Here is a 25,162-nt window from a genome sequence, read left to right as displayed (position 1 = left end):
GATGTGCCAGCACTAACCTGCTGGGTGCCCTTGAGCTCCACACCTGTCTCTGACCCTCAGAGCTCACCAGAGCAGGAAGGGCTGTGGAAGTTGTCCCGTGAGGGCTGTTACTGGCACATGAGCCTGTCAAAGATAGGACTGTTTGGACCTGACCTTCCCGCAAGCAGGCGCTGGAGAGGAATGGGTTGCAGGTGAAGGCAGGAGATTGGCATGCCTGTGGAAGCTCTGCACCCCTCTCTCATTTCATCCCCAGTTGGAGGAGATGGAGAAGCTCAGGAAGGACCTGACCCCCAAGGTCAGAGATAAACCAGACTGCCCCAAGGAGAAACAGAACCCAAGTCTTCAGTCTCTACCTGCCCAGCCGGTTCTGCCTCTCCCTTGTCCAATTAAACAACAGGATGTTATTGTTGATTTGGAGGCTGCTGGGGAAGCCATTATGGAGCTGCTTCCCAGGGCAGGGGTTGTTGTCACCTCCAAGGGATGAGGCCACAGCTGGGACTCCCTAAGTATCAGCATTTCCGTGAAAATCCTTGCCCCTTTGGGGACTTAGATGTGCTCTTCACCTTCAGGGTGAACCTCCCTGCAGAACAGGGAGGGGTCAGTTCCCAGGAGAAGAGGGGGGATGTCCTAGGCTGGGAGAGATGAGAGAGATGCTCTGTGATGCCCCTAGGAACTTTCTGCCAAGGTCTGTGACCCCTCTGTCCTGAATAGTGAAGGTTCTGAGAGCAGGCTGGCATGGGCCCAACATAACCATGGTGTGAGGGAAAGAGATCCCAGCTCTGGCCTGATTTTCTGTGTGGTTCTGGGCAAGGGCTTGATTTTTTCTGAGCCTCAGTTTCCTCAAATGTGGGTAGAGGAAGGAGTTATACTTATCAGAGCACTAATTCCCTGGGATTCTTGCTTCTTTGGGATGAACAGAGGCTCTGGTGGCCCGTTCAGATCTTAGCTGTGAGGAGAAATTGAAACCTGGGAAGTCAAGGGAAATCCTTAAGTTTTTTTTTATCTTTTTCTTTTCTATCTTTTTCTCTCATGAGCTGAGGATCAGCTGGAGGAAGTGGCGTATTGGTTTGTGGCCTAAAAGGTAGACATAATATTTCAGCATTTTTGATATTTGACATTTGCTGGGGCCAACCTGTACTAGTTATGAGACTGTGCTTGGGGACCCAGGGATGAGAAACTAGACAAGTCCGTAGACTTCTCAGTGTAGACGGGGAAGCAGGCAGGTCAACTTGCAGTTACAATGAAATGTGTCAGAGGGCAGCTGTGGGAGGTACCTAACCCAGTATCGCCAATTAGGGAGGGCTTTCTGAAAGATGGTATGCCATAATGGCAGGTGGAGCAGGAGCCACCTGGGGGAGGGGAGGGACAGGAGGAAGCACCTGGTATGGCAGGATTTCTGACCCTAAAACTTACAACTAGGACCAGGAGAGGAGGAGGCAGTGGGTGGGAGACATTGAGTCAGCCTTGGCCTCCAGGTTTCGGGAAGGTTTCTTGCAGGAGGGGACATCTGAGCTCAGCCACCTGACCTTCCACAGCCAGCCCAGCAGTGGGGAGGAAGGACCATGGCTTTCAGGAAAGATCTCCCCAGTGTCACAGCTTCCTGATGGGAAGCTGGGGCTGGGACCTGGGAGACCAAGGCTTTTCCCTGGTCACCTGACTATGGGGGACAGTTGAGCCCTGTTCCTTGGTAGAGACTTTCCATGGAAGGGAGCCTTGGCACCAGCCTGGTCCTGCTGGGGGGGTAGGGGCAGATGCCCTTCCTCTGACGAGCTGCCCCTTCCAGGAACCTTCACTTCCTTAGTGGGGATAGATCACTCCTCAGGCTGAGAGAAACAGGGAGAGTTGGGCACCCTTCTATGAGGAGGGCCAGGCCAGAGCCCCCAGTATGCAGGTGGGAAGCAGAGGCTCAGCCCAGGGAATGGGGCCCAGTTACCTGGAGGGGACAGTGGTGGGAGTGGGTGGCCCTTGTGTTGATAGCTGGGGCCCCAGCTGATATCCTGTCTTCCTCCCCCTGCCCCATGTCACTCATTTCAGCCACTGCAGGGCTTTCTAGCTGTGTCACAGGAGACTGACCACACTTCCCCTGCTTTAGTTGCCAATTCTGGGGCTAGACACTTCCCCTTCTCTTGGTTTCCTTTTTTGGCAAGGCCTGGCTGCCCCAGAAGCCTTCTGTCTCTCAGAACAGGGGAAGAAGGGATCCTTCTAGGGCATGGAGGAGTGTGGCCCCTGTTTGGCCCCCCCAAAATGGGCTTCCCCCTTCCCTAGCCAGCTCAAGCCATGAGGGACCAGGAGATCCATCCCCTCCCTGTCCCCTGTGGTATGAGGAAGGGGGTGGTTCTCCCCCTCCAGTCAGCCTCTACGTTCTTTTTTCCCCAGCCTTGGCCTGGGCCCTGGCCTCTGTGAGGCTCCTCTATCCTTCTGCGTCACTATGTTGAGAGTTCCTCCTGTGACACACAGAGACAGAGCTGCCACTTCTCCAGTCCTACATGGTATCCTGGCGCCACTCCCACCTTATCTTCCACACTTCTTTCCTCACTATTCACCAGTTCCCCACATTTTCCTGCCTCAGGGCTGTTACCCTACTGGTCAACCCTTCCTGCACACTGTTCACCCTCTAATTCCTCTCTGCCAGTGCTATCTCACTTCCTCCAAGGAGCCTTCTTGCATGACGTGACTTCAACCCACACAACCTGACAGGACAGAGTTTAGGACGTCAGAAAAAAAAAAAAAAATCAGATCAGCTGAGCTAACCACAGGTTCCACAGATGGGGAAACTGAGGACAGTGATAACAGGGACTTGCCCAAGGTCACCTAGTGGGATGAGTATAGCTGGGGTCAGGGCTATGTCTTCTGCTCCTGGCCTCAGCTCTTGGTGTCCCTCCACTTGTCTGTTTGCCTTCATTCTCTGTCCCAGGCTTGGAGTTCCCTGAGTCCCTTTCCTCCTTGGCTGGCTCAGCTGAGCCCAGACTCTTCCTGCCTCGGCATTATCTGCTCCCAGGAGCCTATTGGTCATGACCTTCCTCCCTTCAGGACCTTAGATTTGGGCCAGCTCAATGCACCTCTTCTGGCTTTTTCCTCAGGGCAGCTGGGCCTGGGGTGGGGGTGTTTTAGGGGCAGGTTGATCTGTGTCACAACTTGGGCTAATCTGGGTTTAACCTCCAAAGCAGCCTGGGATTAGGCTGATCTTGAGTGCCTCCTGCACCCCCTGCTTCCAGTCAGGTACTTGGGGGAGCTCTGTGCCAGGAGCCCCAGAGGAGCCCTCATCATGGAGGGCAAGTAGCCCCTGCCCCGTGCGTGCCTAGGTCTATGTTCAGCTCTCCTTGGCGAGAGGGGAGGAGAAGCCCTGGGTCTGTCCTTGGGCAGCACCCAGGTGCCAGGAGAGGTCGGCCTGCTGCCAGTGACTAGGGAGGGTACCAGGAGAGGTCAGGAAGGACCAGTAGATACAGCCAAGGACTGTAATGGGGTGAGAGCAGGAAGGGTCAGTGTGGAGTGGTACAACTGGGGAAGACTTCCTGGGGAGAGGGAGGAACCAAGCTGGGGTCAGGGCCAGGGGTGTGGGGTAGGGGCAGAGTGTGGCACAGAGAGCTGCTTATGTTGTTTGTCTTCTGGGCCTGACTGAGAAAGGAAGGTCACCATGATAAGCTCAGCACACTGTTAGTGCCCTGGGAACCTATTCTAAAATGTCTCCCTATCTGACATGGGATTTAACCTACCTCAGTCCTGGCCCTCCCTACTATCTCATCTGTCCCTACTTGTCCAGCCCTAGCCTTGGCTTGGCCTGGGGATGACAGGGACTTGCCCAGGGCTACCTAGTGAGACAGGCATGGCTGGGACCAGGGCTGTCTTCTGCCTAAGCCTACCCCTGGCCTCAGCTCTTGGCCTCCCTCCACTTGTCTCTCTGCCTTCATGCCCTGTCCTCTGTAAAGGAGGCTGGCCCTGCTGGGATGAGCAGTGGGGAGCCATGGCAGGTTCTTGAACTGAGGAGCCAGGGGTAGAGGTGTTTTTAGAATTTAATTTAAAAAAATTTCAATTACAGTTGACATTCAATATTATATTAGTTTCAAGTGTATAGCATAGTGATTAGACATTTATATAACTTACAAACTGATCGCCCCCTAAGTCTAGTACCCACCTGGCACCATACGTAATTATTATAATATTATTGACCATATTCCCTATGCTGTACTTTACATCCCATGACTGTTTTATAACTACCAATTTGTACTTCTTAATCCCTTCACCTTTTTCACCCAGCCCCCCAACTCCCCTCCGCTCTGGCAACCATCAGTTTATTCTGTATATCTATGAATTTGTTTCTGTTTTGTACGTTCTCTTATTTTTCTTTTTTTAGGTTATACATATAAGCGAAATAATATAGTATTTGTCTTCCTCTGTCTGACTTATTTCACTTAGCATAATACTCTCTAGGTCCATCAATGTGGTAAATGGTAAGATTCCATTCTTTTTTATGGCTGAGTAATATTCCATTGTGTGTATGTCCCACATTGTCTTTATTTAATTGTCCACTGATGGGCACTTAGGTTGCTTCCATATTTTGGCTATTGTATATAACATAGGGGTGCATATATCTTTTTGAAGTAGTGATTTGGGTTTCTTCAGATAAATATCCAGAGGTAGAATTGCTGGGTCATATGGTAGTTCTATTTTTAAATTTTTGAGGAACCTCCATACTGTTTTCCATAGTGGCTGCACTAGTCTGCATTCCCACCAACAATGCACGAGGGTTCCCTTTTCTCCACACCCAAGAGGTGAGTGTTTTTGCCAGTGCTGGCTGGTGGGAACCTTGCTGGGCATGTATTAAAGAAGGGTTTGTGAGTATACCCTGCCCTTCACTGTGGTCTGCCCAAGACCAGAGAGTATGTTCTGTTTCTGGTCAGAGATCTCGGTAGACTTATCTTCCCAATTAGTCATGCTGGTCAGCACTCAGTGCTGTGCTGCACCCCTAGATCTACTCCCACCCCCACATCAGGCCTGTATATCCATGCTCACTTAAACACTCTCCTTAGGGCATCATTGGACGGAGGTCAGGGCTTCATTGGCCAGGAGGTGTCTGAGCAGGCTATACCCTCTCTGTGCCTTAGTCTCCTCATTTGTACGGGAGGGTCTGGCCTGGAAACTTCCAAGGGCCCCTCTATGGAGCACAGAGTTATAAGCACAGGTTCCAGAGTCAGTCTGCCTGAGTTTCAACCTTCTTTCCACCACTTAACGGCGGTGTGATCCTGGGCAAGTTACTCAATTTTTCTTTGTCTTGCTGCCCTCATCTGTAAAATGGGGATAATAAGAGAACTTACCTCGTAAGAGTTCAGTGATTATTAAATGAATTAATATATCCCCAGATCACTAGAATAATGCCTGGCACATAGTGAGTGCTGTGGGAGGTTAGGTGGTAGGTAGAGGTATCACTGCCACCATCATCCTCTTCCTCCTTTGGCAGCCCTGGTTCTGGTGACATGCAGCGCTGGCAGCCCAGCCCCTGCTAGCTCTCCCTCGCCGGCTCCCCTTGCACTGCCTCCTCTACCCACCCATGGCTGGCCCAGGCTATGCTGAGCTGGGAAACCTGTTTCTCAATGGCTTTCTCATCCTGCCTCCCTCCGTCCACTAGCCATCTTCTGCCCTCTCTGCCACCCTTGCCCTGGCTCTGAGCCCAAGGGCAGGCCCTGAAGCTCTGTCTATTGTTTCCTTTGAAGGAGCCACCAGCTGACCTTGGCCTCATTCTGGGGCTTTTAGAACCTGCTGGGCTGACGAACAGGTGGAAGGTAGATAGGACATGATGTTCATCCTGGGCTTCTTGCCTTCCTTGGACATGTTGCCTCCTCTCTGCTCCAGCCGGGTCTCAGTGCTAACCTTCCCTCCCTGAGCCCCTGAATCTGGCTCAGCTCAGTGTCGTCCCCCCCCCCCCCCCCGCTTGCTTTTCAACTGCCCCTTTCCTCCAAGCCTTTGCCTCAGCTGGTCTCCCCACTGGCCAAACCTGATCCTTCGAGCACAGTGGCCCAGAGCTGGTTTGGAAGGGCCTTAGTTTTCCTGTCTATAAAATGGGGACACCTCCACATCAGGCTTGTATACCCACGCTCACTTAAACACTGCAGGGTGGTTGGGGGATTTGATGGGCCAGTTGGTGGGTACAGATGAGGATGTGGCTTCTTCTGCTGCCTCTACCTCCAGAAAGCTGTCTCTCACTTTGGCAGCACTCACAGTCCCACACTTTCCAAAAACGACCTGTAAACTTAACCCTGATTGTTTTGTGATTTATTCCAAGATTGATGGTGCATCATAAAATCATAAAACCTAGACCTTAACAAGTACTAGCCCTTCCGATCCACAGAGGAGGAAACTGAAGTCAGGAAGTCAGGTCCAGCCCCTGGTCATGGTCATAGCCAACAAGCCGCCCAGCTGCCAAAAGGAGCACAAGGCTTCTTGGAGTCAGGGCTTAGTCCACACATGAGATATCCTCCCCTCCCACCCACAGCTGACCTTGGCGGGCAGGAGGATACGCCCCTTAGCCCGGCACACAGCTCCCTGTTCCCAGGCTGATAAAGAGAGGCAGACCTCTCATTTCTCATGAGCTAAGTACCATATCAAGGGCCTGCCACCTGTCTAGTGCATGGCTCTGCCTCTGCCAGGCAGCAGTCTAGAACCTGCCAAATGTCGAATGTCACCAGCACCCCAGCAACAACTATAGCCCCTCCTTAGCATGAGCCGGTGCCATCCTGGAAACTGGGCTTCTGGGTATGAGGAGTAGCCTCTCACACCCTCATCTCTTGCCATAGCAGGAGAGATAAAATTGATGAAACATTTGTTCCTTTGCCTCCATTCATCCCAGTGGAAAGGATTCCCCCCACTGCTCTAACACAGCACTTCGTTCCACCTTTAGTCACTTCTTGGAATTTAAGGCTTTGGTTGCTAAAAGCACCTGGAGATCAGGACGCCACCTGAAGGTAGGTCTGTGGGTGATTCCTGTCAGTTATCAGGTTAGTGCCTTATCGCCTGGTGGCGAGGGAGAGGGTGGAGAGTAGGAGATGACACAGGGAAGTGGAGAGAAGATATACAGCTTTTCACAAATCCAGAGGCTCTCAAGAAAGTCCAGGTGTGGTCTCAGTGCTGGGTACCAGAAACCCTGGGCTGTGGCCTGTCCCTGCCTCTCTTGCTGTGTTCCTTGGGCCAACGACAGAGCCTCTCTTGCCTTTATGCCCCTCAGCTCAATGACTGTTCAGATCTCCTCCCTTCCACCTTGACCTGTGAGGTGTGGGTTCCAAAGGGTAGAGAGGCTGTAGGCTAATTCATAGGCTCCACATGGGCCTTCCCTCTTCTCTCTGCCAGCTGTGGGGGAGGCAAGAGTGAGAGGTGGGTGAGGGTGGGGTGCAGTTCCTGCCAGATGTGGCTGGGTTCCCAGCTGGAGGTTGGCTCGGCTTCTGCTGAGTATCTAAATTCCTGCCATTCTCAGAGCCAACCTCAATACCCACTTTCAAAGGGGTTCTTAGCATTCAAGACCTGTTGGGTCAGTGGGTCAGGTTTAAAGACTCCCTGCTTAGACCAGACCTCGGGGCCTGTCCCTTGTTGCTCCTTTTAGGGACAACACCACCCCCTCCCCATTCCAGCTCCTACTTCACCCTCCCCTTGGGCTACCCTCTTTCACAAGCAATGAAGATATGGGGACAGCGTGGACCGCGTGGTGACAGGACCCAGAGAGTATGAGAGAAGGAATGGTGTTCCACCCGCAGGGCTGCTTTAGGAGAACCCACCCTACAGAAGTCCAGACTTACCCGGCCAACTGGCTGCTGGGACAGTGGTGGGAGGGTGAGGAGCATGAGAAGAGTCAGCTCTCATTGGTTCCAACAGGATCAGAACTTTAGGGACAACCCCACTTGGGGGGCTGTGACTGAGGGAGACTGCGTCCCACACCTAGCCATCTTCTTGACCCTAGTCCTGGTTTGGGCTGGGCCTGGGCCTTGCCAGTCCTGACTGTGAGGTGGGTGGGGACTTAGAGAGGGCCATGGAATCCTGCTGGGTACAGGGCAGCCTGAGTGTGCTCTTCCTTGGTCCAGAAGGAGTAAGGATTGGAATCACATGGGGTGGGGGAGGGGCCTTGTACCAAGCCGCATCTGGGGCCATGCCCATCCTGTGTTTCCCTAGCCCCCTCCCCTGCCTGAGCTACTGGTTATTCTGGGAGCTTTTAGCTACCACTTAGTCAGCCACTAATGCATCAGGCTAGAGAGTGAGGGGGGAGACACGGTGCCAGACAGAGCTCCTTTTAGATATCCAGATGAGAAGCAGAGGGGTCTGGGCAGGCAGAAGAGGTGGAGGGTACTAGGGGGGGCTAGGCTAGAGGAAGGCTGGCTTTCAGGACACTGGCCCTGTTCTTAGGGAGAAAGGGAAGCCTGGAGACTGATGGGCAGCCGCAACACCTCCCCTGCTCCATCACCCAGGTCCTTAGCCTACCTTCCTGATCTTCTCTGTTCAGTTCTCTGTACCCACCATACAGCCAGCTTCTCCACTTTGCTTGGCTGTTTCCCCTGCCTGAAATTCTCTTTCTGCCTGTTCCTGACCCCTCTAGCTTTAATCTGCCTTCCCCATCTCTTTGAATTCATAAGGAAGCAAAAAGACACGTTAGGGATGTGACAATTGATCCCTTGACTGGGTCTTTTTAGGGGCAGCCCTTGGCCTTGCTCTGCATGGGCAGAGTCTTGAAGGCCGACCCCTCCTTGGCCCTTGTTGGTGCCATAGGGCCACGGATCCTGGCCCCAAAGGCTTGGTGCTGCCTTTACTTCCAGGCAGCCCTCCTGCCCCTGAGTCCCCAGGCCCCGCTCCTGCCAACCTGAACAAAGCTTCCTTTCATGTATTCATCGGGCTGTTGCAGCTCAGACACTTCCCCGGCACAATCAGGCTCTTTGAGGGCTTTGGGCTGTGCAGGAGCAGGGCTGGGGCTAGGGTGGAGAATGGGCCAAATTCAGGTCCTGGGGCCAGACTGGTGCCATCCCCTCCATACATATCACCAGGCGCAGAGCAGTGAGGGGCGGGAGCCTGGGGGTCAAGGGAGGCAATGCTCCTGGGTTCCTGTTTGTTCTTCTGCAAAATGGGGCCAGCAGTCCCTGCCTCCCCCGTACTGCAGGGGCTGCAGCCAGGATTTGTGGGGAACAGGGCTCAGGCTTGCAGTTCTGTGCAGGACTGTCCTGGCCCTGATGCTGCAGTCCCCCCACACTGAGCTGCAGCAGCCCTTACCCGCCCTCTGTCCTCAGAAATTCTTTGTGAGCAGCCCTGGGAGCTGCACCTAGACAGTTTTCCGTGAGCATTGTGGAAGCTTACTTTGATGTGGCTGACTCACCCCTCAACTGAATTCCAGAGTAGGGCCAGTTTCCTCTCAGACCTTGCTCCCCGGGGCCAGGCTGCTGCCTCTTCCATAAGACTTCGAAGGGCAAGGACTTTGACTCCCAGACAAAGGCTCCATCAGGGCCCCCTCTGGTGCTTCTTTCCAGGGCCCCCAGCTGTGCCTTGGTTGTGGCCTGGTTGCTGGTGCAGGTTTAGGTGACTGGTAGAGATGGCCAGCGTGGCCTGAGGGTTGGGGATCCTCCCCTTTAGCCTCTGGGGGTGGGGTTCAGAGCTTCTTTCCCAGCCTAACATTACCAGATGCAGACTCATAGCTTTTCCTGGCCCCTGGCTGGCTGGGAGTGTGGGAGGGAAGCTGGGGCTACTGACTATCTGGATCCCAGGCTGGGCTTTGGGCTGTGGGATGGTGGCTGCTGCTCAGGCTGCAGGTGAAAGGGGAGCTGTGGGAGCTGCGTGAGGAAGGCCTTGTTTCTTCCAGCTGTTGACCCTAGCACTCTAATTTTACCCCAGTTGGAAAGGAGGCCCTGCATAGCTGGGACTGATGGGGAGTGAGCCTCTGGATGCAGGGAGTCTGCTTGGGTTGTGTGGAGTGCCCAAGGAAAGCCAGGTGAACCAGAGGCAGTGAACTTAGCAGTCCTCTGTGGCCCACAGTGCTGGCATTTCCCTAAAAGCTCCTGAGAACCAATACTCAGTAATGGACTAGCCAGTCTGTCCAGCCTCCTAGTGTAACCTTGGGCTGGCATGTCCCCAAGGAGCCCTCAGTTTCTACCTCTGCAGTGAGCCAGGCAACGGCTGAGGTGAAGTGACTTGGCCATATAGGGATGTATCTTAAGGAAAGGGAGTGAAGGTGTGGGTTGCACACACCATGTGTTGCGCTCCTTGCCCAGTTGAACGCGGAGCCAGTAGGAGTGGCGCAAATGGCAGCAAGAGGGGTTTGGGGCAGATTTTGGAAATGGCAGTTCTTTTATGTCTGGGCTGGAGTGTGTCCTCCTTGGGTGTCACTGCTAAGCTGGCTGCCCCTGAGTTTGCTGTAGCTCAATAAACAGTGGTCAGGATGAGTTCCTGGGTGAGGCCTTAGGCTAGTCAGAGGTGGGAGGATGTGAGCTGTCCTATCCCTGGAATTTTAGTTCTGCAACCACGACAACCTCAGCAATGTCACCGGAGATGAGACATCTCCCCGGAGGCAGTGTCTGCAGACAGTTTCCTTTTTGGGCAAAATTGCTTGGGTCAGCCCTTTTGTTTAAAGGCCCAGGCTGTGCCCAGCTGGCGTGGCTCAGAGGTTGAGCATTGACCTATGATCCAGGAGATCACTGTTCGACTCCCGGTCAGGGCGCATGCCCAGGTTGCAGGCTCGATCCCCAGCAGGAGGCATCCCATCAGTGACTCTCATCATTGATGTTTCTCTCTCCCTCTCTCTGAAATCAATAAAAATATATTTTAAAAAATAGCCCGGCCAGGCTTGGCTCAGAGGTTGAGCATAGACCTAGGATCCAGACGATTGGGGTTCGATTCCCGGTCAGGGCACATGCTCGGGTTTCAGGCTCGATCCCCAGTCGGGGGCGTGTAGGAGGCAGCCGGTCAATGACTCTTGTCATTGATGTTTCTATCTCTCTCTCTCCCTCTCCTTTCCTCTTTCTGAAATCAATAAAGATATATTAAAATATATATATGTGTGTGTGTGTGTGTGTGTGTGTGTATATATTTATTTTATTTATTTTATTTTATTTTATTTTTTTAAAATAAAAATAAAGGCCCAGGCTGTGCTCTGTGAAGGACCCCCTGTCCCAGAGTTGCTGGCAAGGGAGGATGGACCTTTACTCCTGGGGCTAGCTGGCACCTCCATGAAACCAGGCCAGAGTGGGCCAGGCCAGAGTCCAGCTGCGGGCAGGAGCTTGGGCTCTTGTTCAGGGCCTGCTCCTGACTTTATACCCTTGTGCTGCATCCTCTCTGGGCCTCTGAATTTCCCTCTGTGAAATGGGAGGGAATGGATATTTAGATTCCTTTCCAGCTCTGATCTAAGCTGACCTACTCACTGAGGGGCTGAGGTGGGCCAGGAGGAATTGGAGAGGGCTTCCCAAAGGAGGGGATGGGGTACTGAACAAAGTGATTCCTGGGAACCTGGTCTCTAAGTGGGATGCTTAGAGCACTGCTACCTGCAGGGGACAGAGATGGCTGCTTGCTCTGTTCTGGGCTGCAGAGAGCCTCAAATAGCCTGGAGGTCCTGGTCCCTCTTGCCTGAGCCCAGCCTCTTAGGAATAGCCAAGTGTGTGTGGGGGGGGGGGGAGATTGTTATTCCTAGGGGTCCCTAAATCCTGCTCCTACCCTGAGGTCACATATTGTAGGGTAGGGGCCATGGCTTTGGGGTGAGGACAGCTGTTTGCTAGACCCCACCAGGGTACCCCTCACTTCTCCCACTCGTGGCTCTGAGTCCTGGCACTGCCCCAGCCCAGACCTAAGCTCTAGTTGCCAGGAGGGTGCCAGTGTGCCTGAGAGGAAGGACAGGATCTCCCTGCCCACAGCCCTGCTTCAAGTTTCTGCTAATTCCTCCTCAGGCCACACAGGGAAGGACCGGGTGGATTTTGACTCGGTAGAGCCGCACACCGTGCTTTTCCATGAGCCAGGCAGCGATTCTGTATGGGTCGGTGGACGTGGCAAGGTCTACCTCTTGAACTTCCCCGAGGGCAAGAATGCCTCTGTGCACACGGTGAGCCTGGGGCCCTCAATGCACCTTTCCCCCATTTCTCCCTTTATCTCCCTTCTCGCCTTGGTAAGGGGCCTCAGGGAATTTGGGAGAGGGAGCTGGCATCTCTTCCTAAACTGGTCCGCCTCCCATTATATCCCATAAATGGTCCCTGGGGGAGGCTCCGTGAAGGTAGGAGAAAAGCCTGGAGCTTACCCACCTGGCCAGGTGGGCTACACTGATGGGGTAGGCCTGGGCTGGAAGCTGAGCTCCAGAACCCCATGGCGCCTGGCTTCTGAGATCTCTGGGCTAGCACCTGACCCCTGGGCTAATACCCTCTGGGTATCAGGCCAAGCACCCTGTGTGATCTTGGTGAATCACTCGCCCTCTCAGAGCCCTAGTTGCTCACCTATGATATAAAACGAGCTTGTCCTGGGGGCATATGGACAGCACTTGCAGGGCATCTGACTCCTGACAGGGTGGACTAATGCTACCTGTGCCCCCTCCTCCCAGGTGAACATTGGCTCCACGAAGGGATCCTGCCTGGGCAAGCAGGTGAGTGGAGGAGAGGGAGTGTAGAGGGGAGGCTGGGCCCCTTGGAAAAGGGATGGGAAGTCCCTGGGAGACTGAGGAAGAAGGCATGGCCCTGCCTTGGGAGCCCCAGTCGGAGGAAAGAGGCAGCTCTGCCTTAAGGTCCCCAGTCTGAGTGGGAGACAGTTCTTCTCTGAGGTCCCTGTGTTCTTCCTTTGTTCTTGGAGGGGTTGGAATCACCTGCACCCTTTTAGGCTCTCCTTGGAAGCTGCCTCCATGCTCAGCCTTTTGATACTGTCTTTCCCAAGACTAAGGGTTCTGGTTTGAGGCCTGCCAGGGCCTCCGACCAACCTCTCTTCTTCCCCTTCTTCTGGGCAGGACTGTGAGAACTACATAACACTTCTGGAGAGACAGGGTGGGGCGTTGCTGGCCTGCGGCACCAATGCCCGGCACCCCAGCTGCTGGAGCCTGGTGAGAAGACCCCTACCCATATGCCTGGTCAGATCACCCTTGCTTGAGTGGGCTTCTGCCTCCCAAGGTGGGAAGGAGGTCAGGGGACTCCGAGGCTGGTCTCACCTTGTATAGAATGCTTGGGAGGATGGGGACCCTGTCTGGGAAGCTGGCACCCATGGGAAGCAGTAGTCATGGGATTACGTGGCTGTCTGACCCCATTGGTCTCCCCCAGGTGAATGGCACTGTGGAGTCACTTGGTGAGAGGAGAGGTTATGCCCCCTTCAGCCCGGATGAGAACTCCCTGGTTCTGTTTGACGGTAGGGCTGTGGCTGGAGCACAAGGGTCCCCAGAGGGCTGCTGCCCTAGGCTGGGGGAGGGTGATCAGCTCAGTGTCTGGTGGCCCAGGCCCCAGGGAGGGACTTCCAGGAGCTCTTTGCCCTTACCCATGCCCCTTCCACTGTGCCCAGGGGATGAGGTATACTCTACAATCCGGAAGCAGGAATACAATGGGAAGATCCCTCGGTTCCGCCGCATCCAGGGTGAGATTGAACTGTACACCAGTGACACCGTCATGCAGAGTGAGTCAGGCTCCCGCGGGGCTGGGGTGGACCAGGGTATTAATGCCCAGGGTGGCAGATGGGATCCTCATGTTCCCTGGGAGGGCTCCCCAAGGGCTGCTGGGGCCACAGGTGAGTCAGGAAAATGGGAGCTTGGGACAGGTCTGAGCAGCCAGAGCCGAGGACGTTGGCAGGGAGCAGAGGAACAGCAGAGGCAAAGGTACACAGGCAGGATGGGCTCTCCACACTCTGGTAACAAAATAGAGGAAGCCCCAGACCCAGAGTGGGGTCCCTGGTGTAGTCCTAGTATGTCCCTCTGCTGAGCTCATGTGGGGGCAACACCCCTTGCCTCCTCATTAGGTCTCTGCCAATTAGGCAGAAGTGACATAAAGGCCTGGGGAACTTCCTAGTCCCTAGGCATGAAGTCATTGTTCCTGGGCTGATGACATCTTTGTAGGGGGAGAGCAAAACATGTGGGATGGGGGTGCAGAGTCTCAGGCCCCTTGGGGTGTTGGGCCTGATGTTCTTAGTTTTATTCCAGGTCTGATTTGCTCCAGGTTTGCTTGTGCAGACTTGAGGGGTATGCACAGTCGGAATGGGTCCCCTGAGTGGGCTCCCCTCTGACACCAATTCACATGTGTCCCTGATAGATCCACAGTTCATTAAGGCCACTATTGTGCACCAAGACCAGGCCTATGATGACAAAATCTACTACTTCTTCCGGGAGGACAACCCTGACAAGAATCCTGAGGCCCCTCTCAATGTATCCCGTGTGGCACAGCTGTGCAGGGTGAGTGGGAGGCTGAGTGGGCAAGAGTGTGTGTGTGAGCACGTGTGTGCAAATGTGCATGCCTGTTTGTCTGAAGGAGTGTGTGAAATGTGTGAGTGAGTCTCTGTGTGTGGGATTGTGGGAATAACGTGTATGCACAAGAGTGTCCATGCATCTGTGAGTGGGTAAAGATGGTTGAGCTCATGTGCATGTGCGACAGTGTGCAAGTGTGTGTAGTTGTCTGAGAGTGTGTATGAGTGTGTGTGAGTATGAAAGTGTGTTTACATGTGTGTGTTTCATGTTTCACATGAAAGTGCTGGGATATGTGACTGTATGTGTGAGAATGAGCAAATGTGTGTCTGAGTCCATCTGCTCTGTGGGGACAGACTCAGCACCCTCACTCTGTAGGTCCCCACTGCTGGCCTTGGTCAGTCAGGCCTCTGGCTGGAGCCTGACCCAGGAACCTGGCTTAAGTCGTGGGGCACCTCTGCCTAGTGCCCTGGCAGATCTCTGCCCCTTTCAGAGCCTACCTTCCTCTGAAGCCTGGGTGCTGACATTCCTGGCAGCAGGTGCCTAGCAAGTCCTGAGGGGCCTCCTTTCCCCTACACCCTTTCAGGGGGACCAGGGTGGTGAGAGTTCGCTGTCAGTCTCCAAGTGGAACACCTTCTTGAAAGCCATGCTGGTGTGCAGTGATCCCACCACCAACAAGAACTTCAACAGGCTACAGGACGTCTTCCTACTTCCGGACCCTAATGGCCAGTGGAGGGACACTAGGGTCTATGGCGTTTTCTCCAACCCCTGGTGAGTTACCCTTGTCCTGGACCTGAGACTGTCATTAGTTACGTGTCCAGTAGGGATTGGAGGGCTTGGGCCTTGCTGAAGGGATGGTTGATGTGGCATGAGCAGGGACTCTAGGCTCAAGGGACAGGGCTGTTGCTGGGGCTGGAGTGAGACACAGTTAGTGCTTGGGGAGATGTTTGTGCTGGTATGTTTCTGAGTCATACACACTGGTGTGCACGCATGTACTGTACACACACTCATGGCAGTGCCTGTGTGTCCACCAGCTGTGTGCTCAGGGTGGGTGCTGGCCCCTAGGAAAAGGCTGCTGAGGCCTCATGGAGTGCTGGGTGCTATCACACCCATTCAGGTACTGCCTGCATCTGATAATTCACACCTCTTAATCACTCTCATTGATTGAAAACAAGGCAGGCAAAGGTGTTGGATGTGGGAGGGTTGGAGGGGACAGAGTAGGGAAGCCAAGACCCTGCACTGTGGTTCCCAAGTGGGTGGACCCAGCTGGGCTGGGGAGGGGATGGAGTCTGGCCTCCTTAGGCATCAGCATCCTGCAGCTGTGCCCAGGGAGGTGGGAGAATTGCCCAACAAGGATACACATAGGGGATCCTTCTGCCCTGGGGCTGGCCTCTGAACCCTGCGATCCCATGACAGGTTATGGTTTTAGATTGCAGCAGGTCAAACTTCCTTCCTCCCTCCTGCCTTCAGTGGTGTTTGACAACTCTTAGGCACAGGCTCTACCTCCAGGATAGTCCTGGTCTTCATGGAGCTTACAGGCTGGAGAGCTTGGTTAAAAGGCTGTGGTTGTGCCTTGTATGGCGCTGGGCTAGCCTGGGTGAATGGAGGTGGGTGAGTACTGGGCCCCCCCACTGAGGTGGTCTCTGTCCCCCCAGGAACTACTCAGCTGTCTGTGTATATTCCCTTGGTGACATTGACAAGGTCTTCCGCACTTCCTCACTCAAGGGCTACCACACAGGCCTTCCCACCCCTCGGCCTGGCAAGGTGAGCAGTGACATCCACCATGACCCAGGCCCCTACCCCACTTCCCAGCCACTCAATGACCTGGACCTCCTCTTCTTGCCCAGTGCCTTCCAGACCGGAAGCCAATACCCACAGAGACCTTCCAGGTGGCCGACAGTCACCCTGAGGTGGCACAGAGAGTGGAGCCCATTGGGCCTCTGAAGACGCCACTCTTTCACTCTAAGTACCACTACCAGAAAATAGTTGTCCACCGCATGCACGCCAGCCATGGAGAGACTTTTCACGTGCTTTACCTAACTACAGGTGAGGGACTACCCTGTGACCGCCAGTCTGCCTTGTGAAAATAGATATGAAAGTTATAAGTAATAGTGTAATTAACATATGGTTGGATCTTTATACCTGGAAGGAAGAATTGAGTGACTAAGAGATGTCAGGAGTTAGTATGTGTGGCTGTGGAAGAATCAGGACTGGAGGGCTTCCCAGAGGAGATGGGGGCAGAGGGAAGAGGGGAAGGCATCCTAGGGTGGGAGAAGAGCAGGTTTCAGGATTCAGAGGCAGAAATGTGACTAGTCTGAGCAAAGCCAGGTGCCACTTTGTTCCTAATGTCTGACTCATGCGGATAGGAGGAAGAGATGTGGAAAGCCAGGAGGAAAGATCTGGTCACTGGGTATCCTGTGGGCCTCTGCTAGACAGAATGAGGAAATTGAACCCTCTGCCTGTCTTTGGGATTATGTGGGTGAGGAAACATTTGATGTGGGATGCAAAAAATTTAGTGAGACATGAGGAAGGACTTCCAGATAGCAGAGGCTTTGCAGTCTTGCAGAGAACTGCAGAGGCATCTCCTCTTCCAGGGGGAGCAGGGTCTGGCTGACCTCTGAAGCTGGGTGGAATGCCCTGGGAGATGCCCCTGCATCCTGAGAATCCACTGGCCATAGAAGAACCAGCCCTGAGCTGTGCTTATGGCAGCTTCCTGGTCCCAGCTGTGAGCAAAGGGGACTCCTGGGAGTGAACATGGAGATCAGTGTAGGCAGGCCACAGGTTTTCCTTGAGACCTAGTGGGCAGTCGTGCCATTATAAAATGCAGTGTCTCCCCCCAGGTGCTAGCACCTCTGGGGCCACACAGTCTAGGCCTCAGGCACCCACCCCTCCTCACATGTGACTTCCTGGTGTTGATTCACCTTGGGTCTTCTCAGGGTCACAGTGGCCTTGTCAATTCCTAAGGAGGAGGACCGGGTTTCTGGGTCCTGAGATCGTACCTCTTTGCTCCTCCATTCATCTTGGCTCTACCCATGGGCCCTTGTCCTTTCTGTGTTCCAGCAGTGGCTGGTCTAGCCATTACAGTTAGCCAGGGGATGACAGGGCACTGGTTTGCAACAGAGGAGAGGTCACACAATGGGGTACTGGGAGCAGGAGCCAAGACAGAAGGCTAGGCCCTGAGCCAAGGGAAACATGTGCTCCCTTCCTACAGACCTGGGAGGTGAGCACACTTGAATGACGAGAGTAGTTGTCTCAGTTCTCCCTGAGAGATGCCATTTGGGAGCCTGCAGCAGGAAGAATTGGGACCAGATAAGAAACAGAGCTTTCTGAGCCCTCTTTAAAGAATGGGAGGCTCTCACTGGGCTACTGTGGAAGGAGGTAAAGGGCAGTGACTGGGCTGGGAGCTTGTCAGGCCAAAGATGCATTGGGCCACATCCCAGAGCCTGCGAGAGGGGTTATAGAACTAAAGGAAATGTCCTAGGCAAGTGACCATCTCATCATCTGACTGGTTTTTTGGGGCAAGCAATGCCCTAGGGAATTGGGAGGGAGGGAGGGAGGGAGGGAGAGAGGGAGGGAGAGAGGGAGGGAGAGAGAGGTAGGCTATTCTGGAAACTAGGACAGCGGGTGATGTGGGATTGGGAGGACCTGGGGGTCAGCATGCCCATTAGAGCCAGACAGGTATGACTGGATAGAGCACTGGCCTTGGAGGCAGGCAGCTTTGTATGTGACCTTGGGAATCCCTATGTAGAATATAAGGTTCTTTTCAGATGTAAGATTTTATAAAAATTTAAAAATTCTCTAACACTAAATGCAATGTGGAGTTCTGGATTGGATCCTGGAACAGATAAAGGACACTAGTAGAAAAAAACATGAAATCCCAGTAAAGTCTGTAGTTGAGTTAATAATACTGTGTTGCTCAGTTGTGACAAATGTGCCACAGTTATGTAAGACGGTAGCATTAGGGGAAATTGGGTGAATGTTATATGAATGTTATATGAAAATCTCTGTGCTATATTTGCATTTTTTATATAAATTTGAAATAATCCAAACCAAAAAATTTATTTAAAGAAAACATATTCCTGAAGAGTCAGGAGGCAGGGGAGTTATGGAAGAAGCTGAGGAGTAGGGTTCTGACACCTCTGGATTATAATCACCAGCTGTGTGACCTTGAACAAGCTGCTTAGTCTTTCTGAGTCTCATTGCCTTATCTTGAAAGTGGGGGGAGATAATACCCAGGACCAGGGATGTTGGGGAAAGAAGTAATGCAGATTCAGCACAGTAATTGGATATGCAGGACTGCTGCTTCTGTTCTTCATGCTACAGCTTCCCCTGGGCTTCATGGGTCTCTGGGCTGGCCTTGGAGACTTCCTGGGCTGCCCTCTGACTCTCACATCTCTCAGACTCACCTTACCTAGTCTTGTGACCCTTACCTGAGCCATGATATCCCAGCCTTTCCCACCCATGTCTTTCCTGGTTGGTCCTGCTAGAGGGGGGTTGCCTGTCTCTGAGGTGGGATGCCTGCCTGCTGACCCTCTGCCCACTACCCACAGACAGGGGCACCATCCACAAGGTGGTGAAGTCCGAAGAGTGGGAACACAGCCTCATCTTCAACATCATGGAGATCCAGCCCTTCCGCCGCGCAGCAGCCATCCAGGCCATGTTACTGGACCCTGACCGGGTGAGCCTCCCCACCCCTAGCCCTGCCCTGTGAGGCTACCCAGTTATGGCCAGCTGAGAACAGAGCTCTTTTGCATGTAATTCACATGTCCTTTTCAGAACTTTTGGGCTGTAGGCCAGCTGGGAGTTTAGAACTCAGTGTTGGGGGTGAAAGTCCTAGCCTGACGTGGTCTCTCATTCCAGCGGAAACTGTATGTGAGCTCCCAATGGGAGGTGAGCCAGGTGCCCCTGGACCTGTGTGACATCTATGGTGGGGGCTGCCACGGCTGCCTCATGGCTCGAGACCCATACTGTGGCTGGGGCCAGGGTCACTGTGTCTCCATCTACAGCTCCCAAAGGTATGTTGGCTGTGATCCCTTGTCCCTGGGAGAAAGTGGATACAGGATGTGGGTGGGGTAAATGGGCTGCAGGAGGCATCAGTGCTAGGTGCTGGGCCATTCTGGCCAGACCCTCCTCTTGGTAGACACTGTGGCAGATACTGGGTTAGGGATGAGGACAGGGAAGGGCCAGGTGTGTGGCCTTCTGTCTGCTTAGCCTCTCTCCTCCCAACTCCAGGTCGGTACTGCAGTCTATTAATCCAGCTGAGCCACACAAAGAGTGCCCCAACCCAAAGCCAGGTACCTGATTTAGCCCTGTCAGGGCCCCAGTAAAATGAGGGTAGTACACCATGCCCCGACTGCTCTCTCTGAGGGAAACATGGTCTATTCCTGGGGGCTCCCTAGGTGTGGGGGTGGTTGTAAGAGGGATGGGGTGAGGGAGGCCGGGGAGAATAAGAAGACTGGGTGCTCGGATCCTTGTGTTCATTTAGAAACCTTGGCCTTGGAGGCCTGGGGGAGGACGCAGGCTGCCCTGAGAGCTCTCAGCCCCTTCTCATAGCTGCCTACCCGTCCCCACCAGATGAAGCCCCGCTGCAGAAGGTCTCCTTAGCCCGGAACTCTCGCTACTACCTGAGCTGCCCCATGGAGTCCCGCCATGCCACCTACTCATGGCGTCACGGGAAGAAGGTGGAGCAGAGCTGTGAGCCTGGCCACCAGAGTCCCAACTGTATCCTGTTCATCGAGAACCTCACGGATGGCCACTATGGACACTACTACTGCGAGGCCCAGGAGGGCTCCTACCTCCAGGAGGCACAACATTGGCAGCTGCTGTCTGAGGATGAGGCCAAGGCCCAGCACCTCCTGGGCTGTTCCCATGCCCTTTTGGCCTCCCTCTGGCTAGGGGTCCTGCCAACACTCACTCTTGGTCTGCTGGTTCATTAGGGCCTTCTGGGGCTGGGCATGTTGTAGGCTTCTGCAGCCCAGGGCACTAGAAGTCACACCCAGAGACACCCTGGCTGGGAGCTCCTTGCTCGCCACTGCTTCCAGGGGGACTGCATAGCTCAACAGGGGACGCCAGGCCTGGAGATGGCCAGCCACAGGCAGCTGCTGGGCCTGGGTGGGGTGGGGGCGATGGGGGCCAGAGAATGAAGGCACCGACTATGAAGCTGGGGCTTTGGTGGCCCAAGACTTTATCTTCTGGAGACTATTTTTGAAAAACTTCCTCAAACTTGACCAAATTCAGTGATGCTCCTGGTCCAAGAGCCCATTGGCCAGAGAGGTTGGGAAAGGGGAGCTGGGATCCCGTTTCTGGACCTTCGAATGCTCTATACTCAGATTGCCCCCTCATCCTCTCTCCTGCCATTGCAGGGGGTGGTTGGTGTTTTTGCAGGCCCAGGGCTGCCCTCTGTGGCCCCTCACCAGCCCTGGGTCCCACTAAGGCAGCCTCCTTGCATGTTTATTGAAGGATGTTTGCTTTCCGGACGGAAGGACGGAAAGAGCTCTATTTTTATGTTAGGCTTATTTCATGTACTGCTACTTCCGACTGCATCTGTATGAAAATACCAAAACTACATGCTGGGGGTGGGGTGGGGAAGGGAGGGGCTGGGAAGGGATAGGTTGTGGGGGTTCCCAGTCTGAGGCTCTTGGGCATGGGATAAGAGTCCAGGGACATGGTGGCATGGGTTCAAGGAGGTGGCATGAGCTGGCTCTGCCCTGGGAGCCCAGGCTGAGGGGGACATTGTCCAAGCCCCCCTGTTGGTTATGGGAGGGGGTGGGGTGAGGGAGACAGGGAAAAATGAAGGAAAATCTGAGACCTAGATTCACACATTCATATAGGAGTTGGTCCTCAAGGGGAGGTTCCAGGACTCTGCCCTTGGCATTGGGGAGTGGGAGGTGGGGGCCCCCTCCCCTCCCCTCAATCCCCTTCCCCAGGGGCTGTGCTTCCATGCCCTAGCCTCCCACCTTCAGCTCAGGACATGCTATAACTAAGGCTAAACTGTGAATTCCTGTGGGGACAGTCTGGGCCAAGCTCTGCAGGTGGGTGGGTCGGCCCCAACCCTGTCCATGGATTTCTGTGGAGAGCTGGGCCTTCTCTGGTGTGTCTGGCCAGCCCAGGGCAGGGCCTGGGGCTGGTGACCTTCCAGCTTTGGCCCCTGCATCTTTTTTCAATGCACTTTAATGATGTAACATATTACTAATAAACAAGTTATTTATTTACCTGTGCCTGATCCTTCCCTTCAAAGCCATTCTGGTCATGGGGTGAGGGCTCTTGTTTGTGACTCCACTTCCTGTCTGTGTGAGCATCACCCCCACCCCTGGTCACTGGCCCTCTCAGAGGCTTGAAGGGGAGGACACCCTCAGCAGGGTTTCTAGCTAGTGAGGCAGGAACAGGATTCTAACCCAGTGCTCCTGAGCAGTGCACTGCCTGCTAAGCCATCGACCCTAGAGCCCAGACAGCTCCTGCATCCCACCTCCTCTCACCTTTCCCCTTTCCCAGTCTCCACCCCCCATAGTTCCCCCTTCTTGTCTGGCCATGCTAGAAATAGCCTCAGGTCTCCCTGCCTTCTAGGTGCCCATTCTAGGGAGTAAGCTAATCAGCTAAGAGCTGGTGGGATAAAACTGCGATGATAGAAGGGTGTGTATAGGGGGCTAGAAGGCAGCTGGAAGGGGTGCCTAAATGGAGTGAAGTGCTTACTCCAGGCTTGGCCCACGAGGCAGGGTAGGTGTTGGTCTGCATGCAGAGGGGACAGAGGGATAGTGGGCAGGGTTTGTGTGCTAGCCTGGGGCTCGACCTTTCAACCCCAGGGCAATGACAGGGCTGTGGTGGGATTTGTAACATAGAAGCTCTTGAATTCCCTAAAAGATAAAGCAAATACATTTTACAACCTAGAAGGATGTGTGAAAAGGGGCCCCTGAAGCTGGGGTGGGAAGTGAGGAGAGTTAGAGGCTGTCCAGGGGTATGAGTGGGTGGGTCCAGGGATGAAGGGTAGGGTTAGTGGGGGATTCAGAGAGGAATCTGGATGTCCTCCAGGAGCCTCCCTCCATTTTCTCTCCTCTCCCCTTCATTCCCTTCTCACCTGCCCCTTTTGGCTGGGACCCATGCCTTTTGGGGTTTGCTGGGAAGTTTTCCAGAGCAATAACTGCTGGAGGGGGGATGTGGCAATGGAACTTGGGACAGCTCCCTCTCTGAGTCTGAGTCCAGCTTCTGGGAGGCTCTGGCAGACCCCACAGGGCTGGAATCACCCCCACCCACGGCACTCCCCTTCAGTCTGCCCTGAGATCTCCTGGGCTAGCCCCACATTGAAGATTCTGCCTGGTTCTCTGCTCTCTCACACCCAGCCTTTCTAGGGTGACCAAGGTGGCAGCAGATGCTTGGGCCAGTCCAAGAGTTTGGGGGACCTGGATGAGCACTGGGCTGGGGGCAGAGATCCTGGGCTGCCATCACCTTTTATGATCCTGGGCAGCCCTTGCCTTTCCTAAGCCTCATTCTCCTCATGTAAGAGGTAGGGACTGGACCAGGGCTTCTGGGGGGCACCTTCTGACACACTGTTCTGGGTTATAAGACCAATTTACATTGTCTTGGAAGGAGCTCAGAATCTATATCTTAGGCCCATCTATCTGTTTACCCAGCTCATAGCCAAGCTGCAGAAGAAGCACAGGGGCTTCCCAGGCCCTCCCCACTCCCCCCAAGCAAGCTCCTCAAAGGGAAAGGACAGAGGAAGTGGGTTCCAGGAGCAGCTAGTAAAGAAAGTATGGGCCCGCCTGGATTGCTGGGTGACCTCCTGTGAGGTCTCTGCCTTCTCTGGACTTCAATAGGCCCCCTGTTTCCTGCAGGGATGCTCTTGGTGCCCCATGGGCGTAGGGCAAGGAACTCAAAGGAAAGAACACATTCCTTTGTCTGTACAGAGGCACCAGGAGAGGCCAGGCTGGCAGGTGGGTGGGAAGCCGTGTGCATGGAGGCATGAAATGAGTCCTGTAAATCCATGTGAATGGCCAAGCACAAACCTCCCTCTCTCTGGCTTTCCCCTGACACACAAGCAGCGCAGTGGATGTGGGGCAGCGGTGGGTGCCTGGCCATTAGGCTGGGACTGGGGGCATGGAGATCCACACAATATGGCACCAATATTGGCTTCTTGGGTTCTGGGGCCAGGGCACAGGCCCAGCCTTCTGCCCTCTGTCTTGTGCATCCTCCCCCACCCCAGGGGAGAAGTGGGGTGCAAAACGGGGAGCAAGACTGAAAAACCAAAGCTCAGCTCTCCTGGGAAAGCCAGCAGGGAATGGGAAACTACTTTATGTCTCCCTCAGTTCATAAATTAAAGGGCCACTAAGGCTTACTTTGAGTAGGTCCAAATCTTGCCAACCTATCTCCCTTGGGGGAAGGCCACTGCCTTCTCTCTCCCTGCTGTTGAAACCCTTTAACAGCTCCTTCCATATGCAGACCTGATGTTCTGACCCAGCACTCACAGCCCTGTGCACCCCCTGTCTTCTCCATGCTGTCCCCCTCAGTCCTCCACCTACCTTTGCTGGAAGTACTCTGTACCATTGCTCCTGTGAGGCTTTCCCCTGGGATGCCAGGATAGGATGATCCCAAGCAGAGGTTCCAGAATGACCTTGAATTCTTCAAAGGAGTCCTGGACAAACCCCCCTAATGCCTTTCCTGCTCAGTTCTGAGCTGAGGGTGGGAGATGGAGCTTTGTGGCCAGTTATCTAGAATCAGGCCCTGGGGTACTGGTGAGGGAAAGCACAGCCCCTTCCCTCAAGACCCTCACAGGCTGGTAGGGGAGGCAGATGTGGGGCTGGATGGTGATCATCTGTGTGATGATCCTAGGTGGAAGGGTACCCAACCCATGGGGGGAATCAGGGAAAATTTTGGTGGAGAATTCTCTGAAGAATAGAAGAGGGAACAGCATTCGTGTGTGTGTGAGGGCCTGGAGTGTTATGGGCTTGGCTGGAGTAATGTGACCTCCAAGAAGGCAGAGGCCCTTCTCAGTTTTGGTCACAGCTGCAACTCTATCACTGAGAACAGTGCCTGTATAACCCACCCCTCCATTCTTTTAATATTGTTTCCATTAAAAGTGTTTTTATAAAAGGTGAATTGTTAACTAATATGTAACCCATAGATAAACTGCATATTTGTGTAAGAGTTCAAAGGAAGCTGACTCCAGTAACTGGACGTTCTGGCTCTAGGAGACTTGCTGATGGTCAACCATAAAAACTAGAACAGTTTTGAGGTAATCATCAGAATAGACTGTGCTGACTTACACATGAAAAGCTTTCAACTCCCCTCTCCCCCTGATTTTTTGTTCTGCTTTCCCTGTCCTTCCTAATAAAAACCCTTGCCTGCACTGACATGTGAAGATGGTCTTTTTGTTGGTGTTAATCCTCACCTAGGGATATTTTTTCCATTGATTTTTTTTTTTAGGAGAGTGGACTGGAAGGAGGGGGGGAAAGAGGTGATAATAGATGATAGATAGATAATAGATAGATGATAGATAATAGGTAGATAGATGATGATAGATAGAAAGATAGATAGATATAGATAGATGATAGGTAGATAGATGATGATAGATAGATGAAAGATAGATATAGATAGATGGTTAGATAGATAGATAGATAGATAGATAGATAGATAGATAGATGATAGATAATAGATAGATAATAGATAGATAATAGATAGATAGATGATGATGATAGATAGATAGATGATAGATAGATAGATATAGATAGATGATAGATAGATAGATAGATAGATAGATAGATAGATAGATAGATAGATAGATAGATGATAGATAGATAGATAGATAAT

At 53.5% G+C, this 25,162-nt stretch overlaps 1 protein-coding gene across 1 annotated transcript in view; it reads left to right on the top strand.

Annotated features, from left to right (window-relative positions):
* SEMA7A (semaphorin 7A (JohnMiltonHagen blood group)) overlaps positions 1-21,572 on the top strand; it is a 33,352-nt gene extending 11,780 nt beyond the window's left edge. Inside the window, exons 3-15 of the mRNA XM_081136221.1 lie at positions 11,895-12,046; positions 12,536-12,577; positions 12,932-13,024; positions 13,239-13,323; positions 13,474-13,584; positions 14,214-14,353; positions 14,949-15,133; positions 16,018-16,126; positions 16,210-16,408; positions 18,913-19,040; positions 19,223-19,377; positions 19,595-19,656; positions 19,937-21,572. Coding sequence (XP_080992347.1) covers positions 11,895-12,046; positions 12,536-12,577; positions 12,932-13,024; positions 13,239-13,323; positions 13,474-13,584; positions 14,214-14,353; positions 14,949-15,133; positions 16,018-16,126; positions 16,210-16,408; positions 18,913-19,040; positions 19,223-19,377; positions 19,595-19,656; positions 19,937-20,298 — 1,823 coding nt within the window. The 3' untranslated portion in view covers positions 20,299-21,572. The remainder of the gene's footprint in view (positions 1-11,894; positions 12,047-12,535; positions 12,578-12,931; positions 13,025-13,238; positions 13,324-13,473; positions 13,585-14,213; positions 14,354-14,948; positions 15,134-16,017; positions 16,127-16,209; positions 16,409-18,912; positions 19,041-19,222; positions 19,378-19,594; positions 19,657-19,936) is intronic.
* Positions 21,573-25,162: the final 3,590 nt, after the last annotated feature.

Source organism: Miniopterus schreibersii, assembly GCF_964146895.1.
Source record: "Miniopterus schreibersii genome assembly, chromosome: 1".
Taxonomy (NCBI): Eukaryota; Metazoa; Chordata; class Mammalia; order Chiroptera; family Miniopteridae; genus Miniopterus; species Miniopterus schreibersii.
Note: the sequence above shows the minus strand (reverse complement) of the source record. Positions and strands in the feature narration are given on the sequence as shown.